The 23,253-nt window shown below is 45.6% G+C and overlaps 1 protein-coding gene across 1 annotated transcript in view; it reads left to right on the top strand.

Moving 5' to 3' along the window:
- The window catches only part of LOC134101268 (fibrillin-2-like), an 86,752-nt gene that overhangs the window by 34,620 nt on the left and 28,879 nt on the right, over window positions 1–23,253 (top strand). The window contains 18 exon segments of the mRNA XM_062554870.1: window positions 172–324; window positions 3,023–3,076; window positions 3,501–3,626; window positions 5,555–5,680; window positions 9,077–9,196; window positions 9,902–10,039; window positions 12,627–12,677; window positions 13,452–13,577; window positions 14,288–14,515; window positions 14,957–15,082; window positions 15,183–15,311; window positions 15,524–15,649; window positions 16,526–16,651; window positions 17,400–17,522; window positions 18,696–18,821; window positions 19,714–19,839; window positions 20,243–20,365; window positions 22,737–22,859. Of these exon segments, the coding sequence (XP_062410854.1) occupies window positions 172–324; window positions 3,023–3,076; window positions 3,501–3,626; window positions 5,555–5,680; window positions 9,077–9,196; window positions 9,902–10,039; window positions 12,627–12,677; window positions 13,452–13,577; window positions 14,288–14,515; window positions 14,957–15,082; window positions 15,183–15,311; window positions 15,524–15,649; window positions 16,526–16,651; window positions 17,400–17,522; window positions 18,696–18,821; window positions 19,714–19,839; window positions 20,243–20,365; window positions 22,737–22,859 (2,250 nt within the window).

The raw sequence follows: 23,253 nt of genomic DNA, 5'->3' as shown, positions 1-23,253 counted from the left end.
AATATACAATGGAAAGGCTGCAGATGGGCGCAGAGTGTATTTTATTGACTGGATGTTTCTGTTCGTAGATCCTCAAAAATTCTCCTCTTTTGCTCCTCTTCCTTTTCCACACACACACACACACACACACACACACACACACACACACACACATGCTTATTCCGACCCCAGACACACACATGCGCAGCACCTGCTACGGAGGCATCAGGAAAGGCGTGTGCGTTCGGCCATTCCAAGGAGCGGTCACCAAGTCCGAGTGCTGCTGCGCCAACGCCGATTACAGCTTCGGCGAGCCTTGCCAACCCTGCCCGGCCAAGAATTCAGGTACACCGCAAGCCCCCCCTCTGCCCCCCCTACCCTTACTCCTAAAAAACCCACCCAGCACCAGCTCCACTGCCATGGGTGAGACTCGGCCAAACCAGAGCTATTATAGGGCTTTTACTCAATTAAAGAAGTATGCTTGTAGGCCACCGCTTCTCGAATTTGTGTGATTTTCCTTTTTTCGGAGAAAATTGGGTAGAATAGCACTGTTTACCCGCATAAAATAAGTCTGCTTTTTATCCTTTGCTGTCAAGAAAGAGGGAGAGGAAGAAAGACAGAGACAGAATGAAAGAAAAAGGGGGGGAAAGAGAATGATCCAATGCAACAACAATTGAATGAGAGCATGTAACAAATAGATGAATATGTCTGTGGCCCTCGAAGAGATGCTCTCTGATCGATGGAAAACAGGTGTTTTGAAAGATTTATACCTATGGATCTTTCTTGGTAGCTGTCTCTTTGAGTGATCTCCCATAAAAGCCATGCATTTATCAGCTTCGTGAGCTGTAAGTAGAGGCTTTCATTTCCAGTGAGGTCAGTAACAGATCACTCTCATTATTTTTCAGCTCATGCCATCAGGTCGTTTATCATTCATTTAATTGCTTTTGTGGAATGGTTGGTTATTGAAATGTTGAGTGTTGAAATATCTGTTGTGTGGTTTTGACAATTTGTAGATGCAAAATCAACATTTAACACTAACCCATCCAGCATATACCAGTGATTTTGGGTGCGTGCGTGCATGCATGCGTGTGTGCGGCATGCACGTGTGTATATGTGTGTGTGAGTGTGTAATGAGCATACACACACACACACACACACACACACACACACACTGGATAGACACACACACACACACACACACACACACACACACACACACACTGGATAGACACACACACACACATACACACACACACACTGGTCGACTCCTCTCACCCCTGGGCTCTCCTGTCTCCCATGGGACACTCTAGGCCTTTACAGTACTCTCTCAGACCGAGCGTTGAGGTGAGAAGAGGAAGCTGGGGGGATTTACTCTAAATTCCACAGGCTCTACATCACAAAGTGTTGCCACAGGAAGGAACTCCTCTTAATTCCCCTATGGGGTGGGGCCACAGGAGACACAACCTCAGCTTAATGACTCCAAGAAAGACTCTCCATGAACTTGCATATGGTCTGGTGGTTTATGTACAGTACTCTTTACAAAAGTAGAAATCAAATCAACATGTAAGGAGATTGATTTACTTTTATTTCAGGCATGGATTCAAAACTGTCTGTGGGCTCTGAGATATGAGCTTTAGGTAGCTTTACTTTACTTTACTTTACTTTACTTTACTTTACTTTCTCACAGGGTCTGGAATCTGAAGCTCATATCGGCCTGTGGCTTCTAGTTTCTATGCCCCTGACCCCCTCCCACGTCCAGATGGACTGGCACCTGCATGCACCATACCCCAGCCCCTGTGCAGAAACCAGTTAGGGCAATAGAACCACAGGTTCTGACCTTCACATCCAGATTATATTAGATTCTAATCATTAGAACCATGAGTTTTTGGGGCGATATTGGTCACTCTCAGTCACTCTCAGAATAATTCTCCTAACTGACATGACATTGACAGTCAGACTTTGGTTTGCTACAAATGAGATAAATTACATACAAGTCTTTTACTTACTATTACTTTTCGAATGCTGATATTGACAGTATACAGTGAGGAGAAAATGTATTTGATACCATGCTAAAGTTGCCTAAAAAGAGGAATATAAAATCGTCATTTGACAATTGATCTTAATGTCTTAATTCAAAAATTGAGTAAAAATAAAACCGCTAAGTACGCCAATTTTCTTTGTGATGGAAGAATGTTTCGTAAATAAATAAATGTTCTTCCTAAATGCTAGGGGGAAGTAAGTATTTGACCCCCAATGTAACCCTATGGGAATTCAACACATAGGGTTAACATAGGGGCGGGCAGATTTTTATTTTTTAAGGCCAGCTATTTTATGGATTCAGGATATTATGCATCCTGATAAAGTTCCCTTGGCCGTTGGAATTAAGATAGCCCCACATCATTACATACCTTTCACCATAGCTAGAGATTGGCATGGTGCTTTTTCCAGTAGGCCTATTAGCCTGTTTGATGCTCATTGAGCTCAATGCAAATCAAACAGGCTAATAGGCCTACTGGAAAAAGCACCATGCCAATCTCTAGCTATGGTGAAGGGTATGTGATGATGTGGGGCTATTTTAATTTCAAAGGCCAAGGGAAATTTATCGGGATGCATAATATCCTAGATCCATGAAATAGCTGGCCTTTAAAAATAAAAATCTGCCTGCCCCTATGTTAACCCTATGTGTTAAATTCCCATAGGGTTACATAGGGGGTCAAATACTTCCTTCCCCTAGCATTTAAGGAAAACATTTATCTATTTACGATACATTCTTCAATCACAAAGAAAATTGGTGTCCTTGGCGGTTTGATTTGTACTAATTTTTTGAGTTAAGGCATTAAGATCAATTGTCAAATGATGATTTTATATTCCTGTTTTAGCAGGGTATCAAATACATGTGCTCCTCACTGTACTGTTAGCTCTGTGAGTAGAGCAACGCCCTGGTACTGTTCTATTTTGTCAAACTGATGGAGGCTATTGTTATTCCTAACAGTGTAGGTTTTGATTGTTTTGTTTTTGTTTTTGTTTATTTCTGTTTCCTCAGGAGAATTCCAGGCGTTGTGTGGAAGTGGCATCGGCTTCTCAGTAGATGGGACAGGTAAGATTTCCTCCGTTGTAAATAATCCCAGCTCTCCTCCATTGTAAATAATCCCAGTTTTCCTCCATTGTAAATAATCCCAGCTCTCCTTGCTCATTTACTTTGCGCAGACAACTGTTTGTAAACAGTGAGGAAAAGCACTCCACAAACAGCTTTGTTTGACCAATACAGTTTTGAAAGCTGTCTTGTTAAACATGCCTCACATTTATCCAGGGCCATCCTGTTCAAATAAAATCTTGGATATCGGATCCTATTCACAAACATTCAACAAACCTACCTCCAGTATACCTACGGTTGATTCTGGTCCGGAAAAAGAAAAGTTGCTGTTTTGTCATGCATCAGTTGTGACTGTATCTGTGATGTATCTAAGTTCTTGTTGTTGTTGTTGTTGTTGTTGTTGTTGTTGTGCTGTGGTGGTGAGCAGACATTAACGAGTGTGCGCTGGACCCTGACATCTGCGTCAACGGCGTGTGTGAGAACCTGAGGGGAAGCTACCGCTGCATCTGCAACGTGGGCTACGAGACCGACGGCAGCGGCAGGAACTGCGTGGGTGAGTCTTGAGTTCACACACCGGCCCGGCCGCCGCAAATACGAAACAAAACACCGTGTGTGGAGGAGTGTTCCCGTACGTCTGTGTCATATTGACAGGAGTCCGGTGTGACTCACAGACACACACACACACACACACACACACACACACACACACACTCATGTAGGGATTATGCGACTACTTGAAAATGTGTAAATGGGAACCAGAAGCTGGGAGGCCTCTTTGGACGAGTCAGCTCTACAAACACCAGACAAGGATTCTTTTTTTTTTAACCTAAACATGTCCCTGTGGTATTGACATGAGCAACATATCCTGAAGTGAACATTTTGAAACATGCATTTCACTCTGCCAGTGCCCTCCATATGCAGTGCCTCTCATTTCAGAGCCCTGTCCCCCAAGTCCACATCTATTCCGCCCTCCTCTCCCCCCTGTTCAAACACTGAGGCCCTGAAGTACAGACACGAGGTTCGGGTGCCTCCAGCCTGCCCCCAGAGCTGAGCCAACTTCTATCTTTGCCCAGTCAAAACAATCTCATTTACCAGACAGACTTGACACAGCCTCGCCAAGAGGGAGTGTGAGAGAGAATGAGAGAGAGAGAGAGAGAGAGAGCGCTCCCTTTCACCAGCGCCCTAACTGGCTTTTCATGTGCAGTGGAGAGATGTTATGATGTCATTGTGTACGTGTGTGTGTGTGTGTGTGTGGGGGGGGGGGGTATTACTGTGTGTTTGGGGGGAGATGCAGACACTGACACACATTTCAGCCGTGGCCTAGTATGATCCACTTGAAGGCACCGGCCTCAATCCGCCTGAGATAGAATAAGCAACCGCAGCGCCCAAAAATCTGTCAAGCCAACCTGGCCAAAGGTCTCCCAGATGTCGCCGATTACACCCAGGGAACAAAAGTAATTGTGATCCGCAATATGACATGCGCGTCAGTCAGTATAGTGCGAGCATGGGAAACGAAAAAACCCGTGCTCTTTAACGAGAAGAAAAACAAACATCACGTTAAAAGGGCTCACGGACAGCTCCCGCGTCGTCTCACGCTGCGCTAGGGCCGGCTCCCCTCTCGTGCTTAGGAAATCGTGGGACGCCTCTTAAACGGGCCGCTCGAAGCTTTTAAAAGCGAGCTGTAAATTCCTCGCGGCATTTTTCTGATTCTTGGGAACGACTGCAGCTGCATTGAGGGTCTCCAGCCTTCTCTTTATTCTCCATGAAAAGAAGTTTATAGGCTATTTTTTTTCCCCGAGTGCAATTATAATGGACTTCCCCATGTTGCTTAAGCAGCCGTGTTTCACTGTGGGCAGTCTGGTCCAGTGGGAACTGAGCTTTTCAACAGCCCAGAGAAGACATGGTGACAGTTCTGGGAAAACAAAAGATGTTCACTTTGAGCATGATTACTTAACCTCTGAAAATAGAATGAATACACACGACAGCCATTAAGATGACACTTGATTCTGCAGTTCTCAGTCATTACGAGCAGTTATTGAGTCAGCGTGCCTAATTCATTGTAATGGTGAATGTATCAGATGATGTTCACATAATTATAACATCTTCAAAGAATGATCCGGAGTCAAAACAACTTGGGGTCTATTTATGGATGGTAACGAGTTCATACTCGTCAAAATGAGCTCTCTTTTGGCACACGCGGTCTGTTTAGATTCTTGAGTACTTTATCTCAAGGCTTACATGTTCATGTCTAGTTTTCATTGAAGGATTCACCAAATCATTGAAAGGTAAAGATAATGATAATGTTAGTAAGATCTTTCATCTTGCATTATGTTTCATCTTGGATTAAGTCAGAGCTGTTGTGCCAAAATAATGACTCTGTTTGTGAGCTTCTCGGAGAAACAGTGAGTTGATTTGCTGAACAGCAGGTTTAATTCAGCACTGAGCACTGAGATCTTTTCCCCTGTCTCCTGTCCTCCGCAGACATTGACGAGTGCCTGGTGAACCGGCTGCTGTGTGACAACGGCATGTGCCGGAACGTTCCGGGGAGCTACACCTGCACCTGTCCAAAGGGCTACCTATTCAGGCAGGAATCGGAGACGTGCGAAGGTAAGTGAGCGAAGCAAAGCGAAGCAAAACGAAGTGAAGTGCGCGGAGCGTGTAAAATCGAGCGACGTGACGCTGCGCAGTGTGGAGGCAGACACCTGCCAGAAGCCAGGCGTGTACTGACACACAGTGATGGGATTCTGCCTGACAGGCCAGAGGGAACTAACTCTGCTGCTGACTAGGCTCAGCTCAGTACAGAGCAAGTTACGGAAATGTAATGTGTAGATATTGTGTGAGGTTTTTTTGGGGGGGTGGGGATTTCCAGCTACTAGGAATGCATCACGAAGTTGAATTGACCTTTTTATGAGATTTGCAGTTCAGTTTTATGAGATTTTCAGTAGTGCAGCACAACACAGCACAGCACAGTACAGCACAGTTCCATTACAGTTACATTAGTAGGCACATGTGGTCGTTGTTTTGCAGGAGACAGGTACAGGTACTGCCGAATGTCAATTATCAGAACTGACCGTAGACATGAGAATGAAATAAAAATGACACATTACAAATATTATGCACATAGACGTGTACATACAAAAAACTGAAATGTGTGCGTGCGTAGTTTGTGTGTCTCCGGCCAACATCATAACTCCTAAATATTATTAAATCACTATGTGGCCTTGCAATCTGAATACAACAGGCCTCTCTTGTAAGATTTTTTTTTTTTTTTTAATCTATTTTGCAAATTTGTCTCCCAACATAATATGAGGTCTTTGATCCACAGTCTCTTGGCTATTATATCACATGTGGCCCGGTTAATCACTGAACTCAGCTGAGAGGCGTCGGCCAGTCCGTCCGTTCCCCTCACATGTGACGGGAGAGTGAGGACAGTGGAGCTGGACGAGGCTCCTGCTATCTGTAGGCTCTCATCTGAACCAGATGTTTCTTTCCAGCTGCCCGCAGGCAACATTCCCCGAGTTACTGACCCACATAGGAGCCTCCGTGCGTTTCATCCCATCCAGCAGCCAGACGGATAACGTCTGCGCGCCAGCAACACCGGCGTCGACGCACGACGCGCTGAGCCACGCCATGCCGTCGACCCTTTCCATCGTTCATTTTGACTTTCTGTCATTTCCAGGCCAGATCTCTCCTCCCAGTTAATACACACCTTTACCTGTTGTTGGCTCAGCAACCCTAATGCCCCCCATGCCCCCCCCCCCAGACACACCCACCACCTCCAGAAAATACCTGTGCATCATGGTGGAAAATGTGTGGGTTTTCAACACGCGAGGCTCTGTCACCATGGACACCGTCTCTTTTTTTCTCCCTTGTTTGAAAGGTGTGTTTATATACATTTCAAACATGAGGTCAGCGCTTGAGAATGCTAGGCTAGATTATGCAAAGTGAGTGTTCTGTAGCCGTCGGTGAGTAAACATGTTTTTTGTTTATGAAAAGTCCATATGTCGGTCACTGTGTGATCACATCCACTGTAGGTCTGTGCCATAGCCTGCTGTAACTGTATGGTACAGCATAGTTATACTGTACATGTATCTGGTAGCTTTGAAAGCCCAGTACCATATATTATACATTGAAATGTACAGTATGTAGAGTATAGAATATCTGAACTTGTGTTATCCAGTGACTGTGAGGTTGGTTGGTTAAACACCTGCAGGTGCTTAAAAATAGCTACTTTGGAGGTCTTCTCCATTGGCAGAACTTTCTGGGGAAAAAAGCCAGTAAAGGGTGTCAACAGGTTAATGGGTATAGCCTGTATTCTAAGGAAAACCCTTGAAGCCGTGCCAATTCCACGTGTTTAATTACGTGAGAAAGTTTTTTACTCTCCTTCGGCTCACTGAAATCACAGTGGGGGATGTGAAGAGCTAGCCGTCAAGCCCCTTTTTTTAAAAAAAAGAGAATGTGTCTTTTTAAAACTCTTGCTATAGCAACACACTATCAGACCAGGTCCTCTCAGTTTTGGTCCTATAGAAACAGTTACCATAGTGACAGGCACCGCTGACACTGTGAACTGTGTCATGTTTGTGCTGCTGTTGCTAGATACTCTGAGCCGACCGAGAAAGCGGAGACCGAAACAGAAGGACTGCGGTCCCTCTCTCCGGTCACACTCCTGTGTAGTTTTATAGGGCCGTAACTCAGAGCTGCCCAGACGGTCGCAGGGAGGCTGACCACTTGGCTTTGAGCAGCTGCAGAGGAGGCCCATGGCGAGGCTTTAGCTCAGCCGTCCGCTGATGTCCAACAGCTGGGTCAAGGTCCCCCACAGGATGTTCCAAGTGCGTAAGGGAATCAGGGGACACACTTGAAGGCCATCTCGCTAAAGATCTGACCCAAGGAAGAGAGACTGACCATGAACCATGATGGACTGAGTCTCGTTCTGAATCACACTATTGTATTCTGAGAAGAGAAGGGCATTCTTATTTTTCTCTTTTTTCCTGCTCGTTACGTCATTAGCCAGGAAAGCTATACATAAGTTCTAAATCTTGTGACAGAGTTTTTTTTTCAGCTGGGAAATAACCTAAGAACTGGATCTTGCAGGGCTGTCTGATATAGTAGACCATGTGTATGGTTGATGTTGTTATTGCTACAATTGCTAATAGTGATTTTAGTGCTCTACTGTATGTGTGTGTCAACAATTAACACAGTGTGCATCCACTTGACCCACTTGGTTGTGGTTGTACGCGCACACGCACACACACACACACACACACACACACACACACACACACACACACACACACACACACACACAAGCAGCTATTCATATAGTTACTCACCTCACCTATTACCATCAGGAGGGTAAAGGAATGAGCCATCTGGCAGCATTTGTATGTGTGTGTGCGAGTGTCTGAGATGGTTCCCCCATTTTTTTACTTTAACTGCACAGTGACTCACAGGCAGGCTACTCACAAACCTTTCCCTTACAGTGAACTGTTGAGCAAGTAGTTTCTTGGAATACCTTTATACAATAGGATTCCGGTATTTAAGCTCACAGTAATTTTCTTCAGAAGTATTTAAAGCGTTAAACTGTGTTGCAAGCCAGTTGTTTTCTGTCCTAACCTTTATCCCTGACTCAGAACTGCACAGAGTAAGGTGCTTTTGTGAAATTTTGCCAGTGACGCTGTCCAAGTGCTTGTAAATATTATTATGTTTGATTTGTTTATAATGTGGTTCAGTCTCCGTTCATAGAATAGCACAGCGTTGCAACTCATCCAGAAAAGTTCTCTCACCCTTTTATGGTCTCCAGAGTGCTTCTCAGGACTTTGCAGAGACAGTACCCTTTATGTCTTGGTCCTCCCCTGCTGTGTGTGTGTGTGTGTGTGTGTGTGTGTGTGTGTGTGTGTGTGTGTGTGTGTGTGTGTGTGTGTGTGTGTGTGTGTGTGTGCGAGCGTGTGTGTGTGTGTGTGTGTGTGTGTGTGTGTGTTTTAAACTCTGGCCTCTCTGTTTCAGATGTGAATGAGTGCGAGAGCAATCCGTGTGTCAACGGAGTGTGTAAGAACAATGCTGGCTCCTTCGCCTGCGAGTGCTCGCCAGGCAGCAAGAGGGACTCCACAGGCCTCATCTGCATCGGTAATTACATGCATACGTACACACACACACACACACACACACACACACACACACACACACACACACACACACACACACACACACACACACAGCTGTACTGGTAAATACATGCACATGTATGCATACACTCAGGTAAATGCTTGTGCACACACTGGTGTTGTACATTGCATCTGTGCAGGTGAATACATGCACACACACATACAGTATAGTCCATGAAAACAGACACTCGAACTCGCACAGACACACAAATTCACCCTGACATTTCAACCTGTGAAAATACAATCAGTTCAATCACCCGTGAAACACTGCAGGATCATTTACACCATATTAAACCAGCATGTAAATGTTCCCCCTACAATTTATAGCCAATGACACGCGCACACTTTGCACAATAGGTCATGCACAATAAAATATGTCATCCTGGCTTCATTTTATACGCCTCATATATTTTTAATACACTTTGAACATCTAGAGTGCCAATTGAAGTCCTCATTATCCACTGTGCTGTGTGTGTGTGTGTGTGTGTGTGTGTGTGTCTTTGTGTCTTTTTTGCATGTGTATATGTTCATCTCTCTCTCTCTCTCTATCTCTCTCTCTCTTTCTCCCCCTCCCTCTATTCCTCTGTGTGTGCGTGTGTGTGTGTGTGTGTGTGTGTGTGTGTGTGTGTGTGTGTGTGTGTGTGTGTGCACCCTCCTTCTCTTACAGACAGCCTAAAAGGCACCTGCTGGCTCAACATCCAAGATGGCCGCTGCGAGGTCAACATCAACGGCGGCACGCTGAAGTCCGAGTGCTGTGCCACCCTGGGCGCCGCCTGGGGCAGCCCCTGCGAGCAGTGCGAGATCGGTATGGCAACCGGCCCGTCTACGCACCATGACATCATACCTGCCACAGCCGTCGTACATTAGAACCGCATGACTTGCAGCATGTTCGGAGAAGAACACGGTTTGGCAGATTCGTGGGTTTCTCATTCCGCTGTGCTTCTGTTGCTGGGCCACGAGTATTCCATTCCAGTTCCATGTATTTTTTTTTTCCCCGCAGTGTTTGTGTGAAGATTATAGATCAATCAGTCACTCTTAAGACACTGCTGAGTGTGTGTTCAAAGGGAAGGCTAATGTGGACCAGGGAAGTGGGATTTAGTCGAGGCTGATCGTCTCAAAGTTGTCAGGCTGAATAAACTGCTTGCTCCTTGGGTTGTGCTGAGTCATACTGTAGGTTACAGGTTACAGTAGACGCAAGGGATGAGATTGCGGGTTTGTTATGTGTTGGTGGCATTTAGTCTGTGAGTGGGAGTGTGTGTTTGTGTCTGTGGGAGAAAATGTTAGAGCGGTTTGCGCTTGGATGGTCTGGCATGTGTGTGTGTGTGTGTGTGTGTGTGTGTGTGTGTGTGTGTGTGTGTGTACGAGTACAGTATTGCTACAAAATGCAGTAGGACGGGGTGACGTGTGTGTTTATGTGTGTTTGTGCTTGTGCTTGTGGGTAAAGTGTTGACACACACACACACACCGGTCCCATCCCATTTGGGAAGTGCAGCTCAGACGGGTACCCACGGGACGTTGCGGAGTGCAGAATGTCAAATTGAGACGTGTCCCTCCGTGACAGTGGTTGTTAAAAAAAAGAGGAGTTGGAGGGTGGGGGATCTGTCTCTTGGCCAGCGTGCAGCAGGCCCCTGCGAAGCCTCATCTTCAGTGGTCTGGCCCCCTGCCCCCTCTCACCGACTCCCTGGGAAAAAGCGGCTGGCCTGGGCTGACTTTCACACAGTATGTGTTCACCCCCCCCCACTTCTCTCTCTCTGCGTGTATCCCTGTGGCCACGCATTCACTGACTGCCTCTAATCCCCCTGCCAGTGGAGCTTAATGACAATCCAAGCCACAGAGAGAGAGAGAGAGAGAGAGAGAGAGAGAAAGAGAGAGATGGCAGAGAAGTGGAGAGAGAGGGGGGGGGGGGGAATCCACATCATTGAGTCTCGCAGGAAAAGGACAAAAATAATCTTAAACATGAGGAGATGTACTGTATGTGTGTTGTTCGTTGTTGCTAATGACATTCCCAGAGCAGTGTTTGTTTAGCATGTGTGTTTACTTACCGCATTGTGTTTAGCACAGCCCAGCAAAATAGCTGAAATGTGTCATTTGCCATTCAACACTGGCCATTCAAAGTGTTTTAAACACATGTGTTATATATGAAGTAAGATGTACAATCCTCCTGTCTGTAGTGTCAATGTGGTAATCATTATGACCATTGAGTGTAGCATGATCACATGCTCACCTATATTTGGTCAACTATTCTCAGGATACTGGAACACTGGGGAATATAAGACTTGGTGGGCATGTACCCCCACTAAGCTGACATGGAATAGTAACTTTTGGTCAATGGGACCCCCCCCCCCCCCCCACACACACACACACACACACACACACACATCTATACTAGCCTCCCTGAAAGCTGGGCTAACCAACAACAATTTCCACACAATACCTCAGGTAGTACATTGATCTCAATGAGGTGTATGCCTACTTCACCGACACCTTTCATTTGTGGTGTAGCACCACCTAGTGAATTATGTAAACATAAGTGTTTCAATGGTGATGAGAAGATGTGAACCCTACAAAATTGGACATCATCACGACAACCTTCTGGATGCATGCCAAGTTTTATGAAGTTCTGCCTTTAACAGGCGCTGCTCTTGACACATTTCTGTATCTCAAGAATTGCTCACGCAACAGTTTTGAAATTTGGTATGTTTACACTTGATCACATTTGCTTACATTTGCTCCTCGTGTCTCATATGACTCCCTCAACAGTCTGTGCCAATATCTAGTGATGTGAAGATTCAAAGTTGATGAAGTTTGACATGTTGCAGATGTAGGCCAAATTGGGTTACATTTCGTCCATATTGGGTGCAGTGGACATTTCACTATCTAAAGGCGCGCGCGTGGCAATATCTCATGATGTGGATTCACGAAATGTGATATGCTGCCACACTCACTGCCACAATCTTTACATGCACGGCAAGCCAAATGCGAATAGCTGGTTAGAACACAGTGATCGATGCTTCCAGATGTGTGCATGTGTGTCTGCATTAAATCAGTTTGGGAACAGCATTCGAGTGTGCATTCGACTTGTATACACAAACATGCATTCAACCACGCACACAAACACGCACACACACGCATAGAGTTCATGCACAGTACATCCTAATGCGTGCAAACGAGCTCAAACACACTTGTGCATTAGCACGCACGCATACACACACACACAGACACACACACACGTGCATTGCAAGAATTTAGATCTACACAGCGATGCATAATATGTCTGCTGCAAAGCTCTGTGTGTTATATGTTATGTCTTCGGAACCGCTGTTCTCTGGAAAAGATGTGTATATATTGTTAAATCCATAAATTGTTCTGTCTGTGCTCTTTATCTCTTCCAGATCCTGTTTGCTCCAGAGGGCTTGCTCGTCCAAAAGGGGTCACATGTGAAGGTGAGCCATTTGGGGACTATAGACACTAGATACTGACAAAATGAATATCATTCTCATCAAAGGGACACTTGGGTCTTGTGGCCATAACCACAATGAAATCTGAGCAATTTGGTCTGTACCAGTGCTTAAGATGCTCCATAGCGTTTGTCTATCTAAGCCAACTAGATGTACAGTACAGACTCAGAATGGTGTAAGAGTCTCGCTCCCTGTATCCACCATAGCATTCTCTTCGGCATAAAAAATCCTTGATTTTTAGTCTCTTCCTCCCTCCATGTCAGAAGACTTCTGAATGAGGTTAGCTGATCAGACGTCTCTATAGTGAAGTATTTACCCTGAAGGCAAACAACCTCCTGTTGTTGACCTGGAAAACCTTTTCAAAGCCAAGGGTCAATTGCGCGCGTAGATCCTTTCTTAGATGTCTCATTGCCACCCTGACCTCTGAGTGCCCTCTTTTGAGCTATTTGGGTTATTGGGCCATGTCTACACATTGCTCCTAATTCTTATCTTTGGAAATTAGTAAGCCAGTATGTCAAAAAATCTTTCCTTGTTTTTCTTACATATTTGTTAATACCCCATGTCCACATCAACATGTCACCTACATCTCAATATATTGTGGATGCATATACTGTATACGAGTATTGTATTGCGTTGTGTGATGTTAAAGGTGGACAGTGAGCTCCTTGCCAGCTGCAGAAATGATCTCCAGATTTCTGGTCTCCAGTTTCTCTATGACGTGACAAATCTTCTAACAAATCTACCCCATGTTTTCTGTAGATGTGAACGAGTGTGAGGTGTTCCCTGGCGTGTGTGTTAACGGCCGCTGCGTGAACACCCACGGCTCTTTCAAGTGCCAGTGTCCCGAGGGCCTGACCCTGGACTCCACCGGACGCCTCTGTGTCGGTGAGCACGTCTTTACATTTACGTTCAGTTTGTGTTTTTTTTGTTTTTATGTTCATGTTTATGTTTTTGTTCAAAGGGACTTGCAAAAAAAGCAGAACAATCAAGGTATAGTGTGACTAGGACATGTTTGTGCAGCAATACATATGTACTACTTGCTTAGAATAGAATGACATTTCATCTGACATCTGGCCTGTATTGGTATAAAACTCTATTTTCGTTTTACATTTTGACTCTTCGTTTGGCCATTTAATATGATAATAGGGATTGAATTGGGGCTTTTATCCGCTTTGGTTCTGATTATGTTGTGTTGGTAAATCAGTTAGCCGTTGACAGAGACGCGAGTGCCCCAGCCATGTCTCTGTGGTTGAAGTATGGCGTGTTGCATGCAGAGTAATACGCTGTAATCATACGCTTATGATGAGTAATATCCAACATGTGTTACATCCTTATGGGGGGCTTTGTAAGAGGGGGTCGTTTCGTTCCAAGCGTGTGCTGCGTTTAATTGCTTTCCGATTGTTTTTTGTTTTGTTGTTCTGCTTCGTTTGGCAAAATATTGATGCCCACATATTTGTGTTTTGCAGCCATATCTAGCAGTGCATGTGTATAAACTGACCGTTGGGACGGAACACTTTGTCTTTGGAAAAACAGGACACGCATTTCTCTGAATCCATGTTTTTTTGTTGCTCTCGCCGCCGCCGTGTCCCCTGCAGATGTCCGCTCGGAGCACTGTTACCTGACCTACGACGAGGACACTTGCGCTCAGCCCGTGTCCGGAAGGTTCCGGATGGACGCCTGCTGCTGCACGCTGGGCGCCGCCTGGGGGAAGGAGTGCGAGGCGTGCCCAGAGGCCGGGCAGCGCGAGTACGACCTCCTCTGCCCGCGAGGACCCGGCTTTGCCAACCGAGGCGACGTTCTCACCGGGAGACCCTTCTACAAGGGTAAGATCCCTTGAGAAAGGATGAGAAGTCTGAATAAAAATAGAATAAGACACATTTAAGGCATATATTTTGTATAAGTTAAAAGTTGTAAGATAAGCTATGTTATGAATAGTCTCCATATAGAGTCTCCCTTGGGGATCAATAAAGTATCAATAAAGTATCAATATCTATCTTAATCGAAGAACATTATACCTCAGTAAAAACAAGATTCTATAGACAAAATTCTATATTTAAACGAAATGTTGTAAGATAGGCTATGTTATGAATAGTCTCCATATAGAGTCTTCTTAATCGAAGAACATTATACCTCAGTAATAACAAGATTCTATAGACAAAATTCTTTATTAAAATGTGACAATTTAGGTTTCTTTTGAATGTAGCCTAAGGTGTTTTAAAGTACGCATACCTCACACTCTCACGACCTCTGTTTCTTTTGGACAGACATCAACGAGTGTAAAGTGTTCCCCAGTATCTGCACCCATGGCAAATGCCGCAACACCATCGGCAGCTTCAGGTGTCGCTGTGACAACGGCTTCGCCCTGGACATGGAGGAGCGCAACTGCACTGGTAAAGGCCTACAGCAGTACACGTCCACAAAGCCCTATGGCAGAGTTAGCGTGTGTAGAAGAGTTTAGTGAATAGCATCTGATGGCTGTTTTTGGTGCAGATATTGATGAGTGCCGTATCTCACCGGACCTGTGTGGTCATGGCACCTGTGTGAACACGCCTGGCAGCTTCGAGTGCGAGTGCTTCGACGGCTACGAGAGCGGCTTCATGATGATGAAGAACTGCATGGGTGAGTAGGATGCGGTGTGGATGAGGGGGTAGTGCTGACTGTTTGGGCTCCACTGATAGGACTTCATGTTTATATTGTGTGGAAGGCGCAATGTTCTTTTTGGGGTTTCTCATTTGTTTGAGTTTCTTTCCCTCTCTCTCTCTCTCTTTTGCCCTCACTCTCTCTGTCTCTCTTTCTCTGTGTGTGTGTGTGTGTGTGTCTTTGTGCGGCAGACATTGACGAGTGTGAGCGGAACCCCGGCCTGTGCCGCGGAGGCGAGTGTGAGAACACCGACGGCAGCTACGAGTGTGTGTGTCCACACGGACATCAGTTGTCTACAGACGGGAATGCTTGCGAGGGTGAGAATACACACACATTCTTACACACCCATACGCATACATGCACACACACACACACACACACACACACACACACACACACACCTTCACACACACACCTTCACACACATACCTTCACACACACACACACACACACACACACGCACACACACACACACACACACACACACACACACACACACACACACACACACACACACACTGAAGGCCTTGAGTAAGTCAGAGGGAGAGAGACCACACTGGCATACACAAACTGGCGTAGCCTCCCATGTACGCAACACAGGCACTATTACATTCAATTCCAATGCACTCTTGCAATAGAGAAGTACTGATGTCATCCCCTCCACATGTGGAGCGGTCAAGCCGTAATGTTACGGGTCAGCAAATGCTATTTCCAAATAAATCAGGACATTCCCCAACCGCTCAGCGCGCCAGACATCAAACGCCAAACATCAAATATGTTGCCCCCCTGGACGCTTCCACTCCGTGGCCTTCAGTTGATGTAATTGGACAAGGCTGACCGCTTCATTCTACCCTCCCATTTTGGAAAAAAAGACCCCTCTCACAGCTTGGCTGCTCTTCTCTGTGAAAGAGTCCAAGCTCAGAGTTGGATTAAGACACTGTGTTTAATTGAGCTGTTGTAGGCTTAAAAAGTCAATGAGACTAAGTGGATGAGAGAGCCACTTACGTATCGGGCACACCAGACCTTAAGATCTCCGTCTTGACCGGTGACCCCCGGCTAAGACCTTCTGTAACGACCGCTGAGCTTTTTCTAAGATCGTCTCATCGCGTTAACCGCTGGGCTTGGAAGGTGAGGATGTCATAATGTCTCCTGATGTGTGTGTGTGTGTGTGTGTGTGTGTGTTTGTTGTGCAGATGTGAACGAGTGTGAGCTGAGCTCCACCCTGTGTCGATACGGCGAGTGTGTGAACGTGGTGGGCACCTATCGCTGCACCTGCCACACCGGCTACCAACCCACACCTGACCAACAGGGATGCACAGGTAGGAGGCCCGTCCAGCCACATGGCAGATTTAGACAGATTATAGATGGATTATAGATGGGTTATTGATGTATTATAAATGATTTATAAACAGACGACTGTGTTTATGCTGAAAGGTGATTGTTAATTGGCCCAATCAGTATTTTATGTGAAATGTTTTTGCATTTTGTAAATATGAATTATAGATGAGAGAAAAAACAAAATGGCTCAGAGCGCCGCTAGGAGACTTATGTTAGCAATCACTTCACTGGTGCTCTTTTGTAGCAGGTGTGAGTAAGGTCAAAAAAGAAAAGAAACGGGACTTTGTTTTGAAAAAGATATAAACAAAGACTTTAATTAGACAGGCATGCCATGAAGGTCAATATTGCCGCAATGCGTAGCCACATGTGTTTTTAACTAGTTGCCATGTTTAATTAAAGGCTTTTAAATATATATTTTTAAACAGAGTGCCTTTGATACTCTCCTTTTTAGAATTATAAATGATTCCTCAAAATGTATAAACACATTCTTTTGTATGTTCCAATGTCTAAATGTAAATGGACCAGGTCATTCTTTCGACCTGTCACTGTGTTTACAGTGCCATTCGTTTATCTATCCGTACTTTTTGATTTGTCAGTGTCGTCATCTGTTCATTTGTCCATCACCGTGTCCTTCTATTCCCCGTCTCAGCCTAGTTATGAACTTCATCTTCTGCTCTTTCGTTTGTTATTAAAGCAGTCGTTGACATTGTGTTTTGTCTTGGGTTTCAGACATTGACGAGTGCACCATCGAGAACGGTGGCTGTGATGTGCACTGCACCAACTCGGAGGGCAGCTACCAGTGCAGCTGTGCCTCAGGCTATGCCCTCATGCCCGACCAGAGGAGCTGCGCCGGTATGGCACCCCTCGTCCTCACCTCACCTCTGTCTCTCCTGGGGCTCTCCCTTTCACTCTCAGTCCTCTCTCTGAAGATCTTTCTTTCTTTCTTTCTTTCTTTCTTTCTTCCTTTCCTCCCCCTCTAGTTATACTCTGCAAGTTGTTTACATCAAGATCTCTCAGAGCTTTTGGTTTCTGCTACCGTCTGTTTCTCTCTCTGTGCTCTCTCTCTCTCCCTCTCTCTCTTTCGCCCTTCCCCCCATCTGAAGTTTTCTCTGTCATCATCTATCATTTGCATCCGCAACATTTTTTTTTTTACCACTCAATTTATTCCCAGACATTTGTTTCTCATACAATTACTGTACTAAGAAATAGTTACATTTCTGACATGCCATGGAATACCTACAGACATACGGTTTATAGTGTTAGCTACTGTAAATTAGAACATAGTAGGACACTTGAGTCATGTTCGATGGGGGCATATGTTGAAATGAAGCAGGCCGGCCCAGCAGCCCAGTGGCAGATTCCTCTCAGGTTTCCTGGCTGACAGAGGTCTTTATGGCGCTGGCCTTTAGGGCCCGAGCTGGCAGCGCTGCATGCTGTGGTCTGCCCTCTCCACTTCAAACAGTAGGGCCGTCATGGAGGTGCTTTTTATACGCCTGTGAAGGTCTGCTCTCCAGCTGTTCTCTCTCACTTTTGTATGGGCGCCCTCTGTCTCTCTCTTTCTCTCTCTCTCTCTCTCTCTCTCTCTCTCTCTTCCTTCCTTTTCTTCTATTTGTTTCTCTTATATGCTCTCTCTCTCTCCCACTCTCTCTCTCTCTCTCTCTCTCTCTCCACTCTTCTCTGACACACATTCTGTCATCTATTATGTCTGTGTCACTTTCTCTGTATTTCACCCCCCTTCTCTCAATCTCTCTCTCTCTCTCCCTTTTCTTCTCTCCATTTCTCTTATATGCTCTCTCTCTCCACTCTTCTCTGACACACATTCTGTCATCTATTATGTCTGTGTCACTTTCTCTGTTTTTCATTCCCCCTCTCTCAATCACTCTCTCTCCCCTCTCTCTCTCTCCCTCTCTCTCTCTCTCTCTCTCTCTCTCTCTCTCTCTCTCTCTCTCTCTCTCTCTCTCTCCCCCCTCTCTCTCTCTCTCTCTCTCTCTCTCTCCCCTCTCTCTCTCTCTCTCTCTCTCACAGATGTGGATGAATGTGAGGAGGAGCCAGGCATCTGTGACGGAGGGCAGTGCACCAACCTCCCCGGGGAGTACCACTGTCTGTGCTTCGACGGCTTCATGGCGTCCCTGGACATGAAGAGCTGCATAGGTACTGTACTATACGAGTGCTGCCCGCCATGCCGCGTGCTCTGATTTGGCTCCGCTCGCTGTGGGCTTTTCACTGGCACGGCTTCTGGGTAAACAGTGTTCACAAAGACACATGGGCAGCTTCAAGTGCGGGCCAACAAAGTAATGGGCAATAAAATGTAATAACACAGTAATAATAACTTGGTGAAGGATTTGTGTGCATGCGTGCTTGTGTATGTGTGTGTGTGTGTGTGTTTTGATGGATGGCTGTGTCATGTTGCTCATGAAGGAAAAGTAATGATGTATAAAGTGCAACAGGAAGATTGTGGAACCTGTTTACATGTTTCACAGTTGTGAATGATTGTATTGTGTGTGTGTGTGTGTGTGTGTGTGTGTGTGTGTGTGTGTGTGTGTGTGTGTGTGTGTGTGTGTGTGCGTGCGTGTGTGTTGCTTCTGCGTGTGTAAGAGACAAACATTTTCCGCCCCACATGGGAAAGCAGTTCATAGTGCTTAATCCCACTGGGCCCTCAGACCCAGGATCCTCAGCATGTTAGCCCAGCCTGTCCCCATCACTCACACACCCACTTCAATGGCCAGGCCTCCACTACAACAATAAATACACAATTATAGACCTCCGATGCAACAGACATGACAAACAATCTGCCGTGGCAGTCCGGTGATGTCTGCATGTGCCTTTTACAGGAACTGATGTCATGGAGTTAAAAAAAAAAAAAAAGAAACAAAAAAAACCACATACAAAATATCTCCATCTTTCTTCAGGAAATCAATTTTTTCACTCACATCTGTCCCAGCTGAAGCGTGTTGTTGGAAAGCCCCATCTGTGAGCCGTTTCTATTCACATGTATATGTGTGTGTGTGTGAACATGCGTGTGTGTTTTTTTTTACATCTGCAGATGTGAACGAGTGTGAGCTGAACACCAACCTGTGCTTGTTTGGAGAGTGTGAGAACACCAAGGGCTCCTTCATTTGCCACTGTGACGTGGGCTACTCTGTCAAGATCGGCACGTCAGGCTGCACAGGTCAGATTTTGATTGCCGTGATTAATTAACGTCATTACACACGTTCATCTCGTTAATTATTAATGGCATGTTTCCTTTGGACAGATCGTAGCGTTTTTGATACCTATGTTCCCCATCCGCACGCAAAAACACTGTCTGATTTACTTGGCCCGTAAAAGTTGTTTCCTAATGTCTATTTAATATCTCGCATTAGAATGACAGCGTTGAATGTCAGCAACGAAAACATTACTATGATTAATATAATGGGGTTTGTTTAAAATAATTTCAACATCCAATTCCATTGAAGTGAATCAGTTTCCATTGAAGTGAATCAGTGTCCATTGAAGGCTCCTTCTTTGTAGTCTGCGGTCATCTGAACGTAGCTAACGGTGACGTTTAAAGCTGTCTCGCTCTCTCTGTGCAGATGTGGACGAGTGCGAGGTGGACGCCCACAACTGTGACGCCCACGCCACCTGTGTCAACACCCCGGGGGGCTTCCACTGCTCCTGTCGCGACGGCTGGCTGGGCAACGGGGTCAATTGTGTCGGTAAGATCTCGCTCGGGCCGGCCATGCGCTTGCTTCAGAGTCAGACGCAGAATCATCTTTATTGGCCAGTTTTGTGTAAACAAACAAAGAATTTGTCTCCGGTTAATCTTTGCTCTTCAGTTCAACACTCAATAATAAGATAGAAAAACAATAGAATAAGGGCAGTAAGGCTATGTATACGATGCTATGGGTGGGATAGGGCGGCCTTGTTGTCCCTGTCAAGGTTGCCATGGTCGTGGACACCCCAACAGGCACAGGCAAGACGCATGATGCAATATGAAATTGAAAGAGGGTGGGAATAGTGCAGTATCAGTATAGACTGACTTTTAAGACTAAATATGAATATATTGTAGTGCCAGGCAGTTCAGTGCAATGATGATGTATTAACAATAACTGTAATATTGAAGTACACATGATATGAGGTAGATGAGCTTGACCCTCTCTAATGCAACAGTGACCACAGCAGAGAAGGTATCACTCACCCCGCATAGCGTGACTTAGAACACTAATAAGACTTCCGAGCAAAATCAGAAATGCTGTTTTTAATACCCATGAAGTAGATGTGTGTACAAAATGGATGCAGTGACTCTCGTTTGAGGTGGAAAATAGACATCTGCTAAACAACTTGATGAGTCTGTGATCAGGTGACTGGTGTGGGGCTCAGATGCATTTTAATGCCCTCGAAAATACACTTGGGTATCTTAGGATTACATCGGCGTGATTTCCAAAGGACTTTTGTCTTTGTGTGTAAGTTTCCTGAAACCGCGTTTTAAACGACTGTGTGGTCTGTGCTTCCTGCTAATGCAATTCAGACAGGCGCTCACTTCCAAGCCACGGCTCACAATCGCTCATTAAAACAAATGCATTGAGGAGAACAGTGATGCTGCCAGTAATGAAGGAGGAGGGTATTTTTAGAGCAGAGTGTGGTCTCAATGTGCCACCAGGGGCTTGTGTGTGTGTGTGTGTGTGTGTGTGTGTGTGTGTGTGTGTGTGTCTTTCGGTGTGGTGTATATCAGTTTGATCTATGGCGCTGCTTAGACTGTTTTGTGCCTAGCTCATTGGTGGCCCAGCACTCTGGAGCCATGCAGGCAGACAGTGTGTGTGTGTGTGTGTGTGTGAGTAAAAGGGAGAGATATTTGAGGAGGAGAGAACAGAAAGAGGTGAAACTGAAAGAGTGAAATTGATATAAGGGATGGATGTAATAGGAAGGGGAATAGGAATAGGAAGAGTGAAAAACACACACACACACACAATTGCTCTCCAAATGAAGAGAGAAAAACACAGAGGGGATGGAGGGATTACAGAAAAAGTCAAAAAGACAAAAGAACTGAAGAGGAAAGAGAGAGAAGAGAGAAAAGAGAGGAGGACTAGAAAAAGAGAGGCTCCAGCTGAGTGCTCCTGGTGTGTGTGATATCACAGCCCAGTAAAGTGAAACGCTGGAAGCGTTACTGTAAGCCCTGTCGCTGCCCTTCACGCCCCAGACAGTGACTCATTCCACCTCCCCATTACTGTCCGGCTACGTCCCCCCCTACCCCCTCCCCCCCTCCCCCGCGTGTCTCCCAGGAGAGTGGACACACTAGACTGCATCATCTCCTTGTCCACGAGCCCGTCTCAACGTCACCCCTACTACTCCTTGGTGTGAACGGCGGTCTCGGTGTTTTGGAGTCAGGTCAGATGCTTTTAAGAGGGGGTCCAGTCACGCCCGGCGAGAAACAAAACAAGTCCACGAAGACGGCTGTCGTGTGTCGGCCGTTAGTCCTGTCATCGCCTGTGAGGTTTCTGAGAGGCCGCCCCCCCCCCCCGATTCTGTTGCGGCCCCTGGGCAGTCCACCGAGATGCTGTTCACAGCTGGGTACAGATGTTATGTCTCCGAGCCGGTGACCGCTGACATTGTCAAATGGAAACCATGCTAGAGATCAAAGTCAGGGGAGAACAAATATCTCCTGGGTTTGGGGAGATATACAGATGTCTGTTGAATATCACAACTTAATTCTGTTCTCTGGAGACCCAAAGAAATGAGCGTACCTAATGCCAAATTAATTTAGTCTTAATTCCTTTGTTTTGTCCAAGAAATGAACATACCATAGTTGGTTTGGTTTGCGGAGATATAGATATATCTGTGGAATATTACAATTTAATCTCTTACAGATGAAAAACCAAAAATAATACTTTAGAAACTAGATTGATTTTTAATCTTTAGCCTTGTTTTGTTAGCAAAATGACCATATCTCAACTATTCTAAATCTCTTCTTATGCTTTGTCAGAGAAATGATGTAACTTTATGAAAGCCGTAGCCCTGAAGAATGGCATATGGATGACGTGTGTCCTTGTGTCCTTGTGTCCTTGTGTCCTCGTCTGTGTGGCCTTGTAGACCTTGACGAGTGCACCAATGAGACGCACCACTGCAGTGCCAGCGCTGAGTGTTTGAACACACCTGGCTCCTACCGCTGCAGCTGCACGCCGGGCTTCACTGGAGATGGCATCACCTGCTCAGGTAAGTAACACGCCAGCACCCACACAGGTATACAACACTATCACATGCTCAGGTGAATAGCACTCCCCAGCACAGGTAAATAAGACATCAGCAACTGCACAGGTAAATGACACTCTCACTTGCTCAGGTAAATAGCACACCAGCACCTGCACAGGTAAACAACACTCTCACATGCTCAGGTAAACAACACACTCTTATATGCAAAAGTAGATAGAACACCCTTGTCTGTGCAGGTGAATAACACATTTGCACCTGCACAGGTAAATAGCACCATCTCACCTGCACAGGTAAATAACATGCTCACCTACAGTACACAGGTAAATAGCACACTATCACCAGCACAGGTAAAGTGATGTGTCACTGTGCACTCAAGGCAGAATTGCTGTGTTCTTCA

Source organism: Sardina pilchardus, chromosome 14 (assembly GCF_963854185.1).
Source record: "Sardina pilchardus chromosome 14, fSarPil1.1, whole genome shotgun sequence".
NCBI classification, from domain to species: domain Eukaryota; kingdom Metazoa; phylum Chordata; class Actinopteri; order Clupeiformes; family Clupeidae; genus Sardina; species Sardina pilchardus.
Note: the sequence above shows the minus strand (reverse complement) of the source record. Positions and strands in the feature narration are given on the sequence as shown.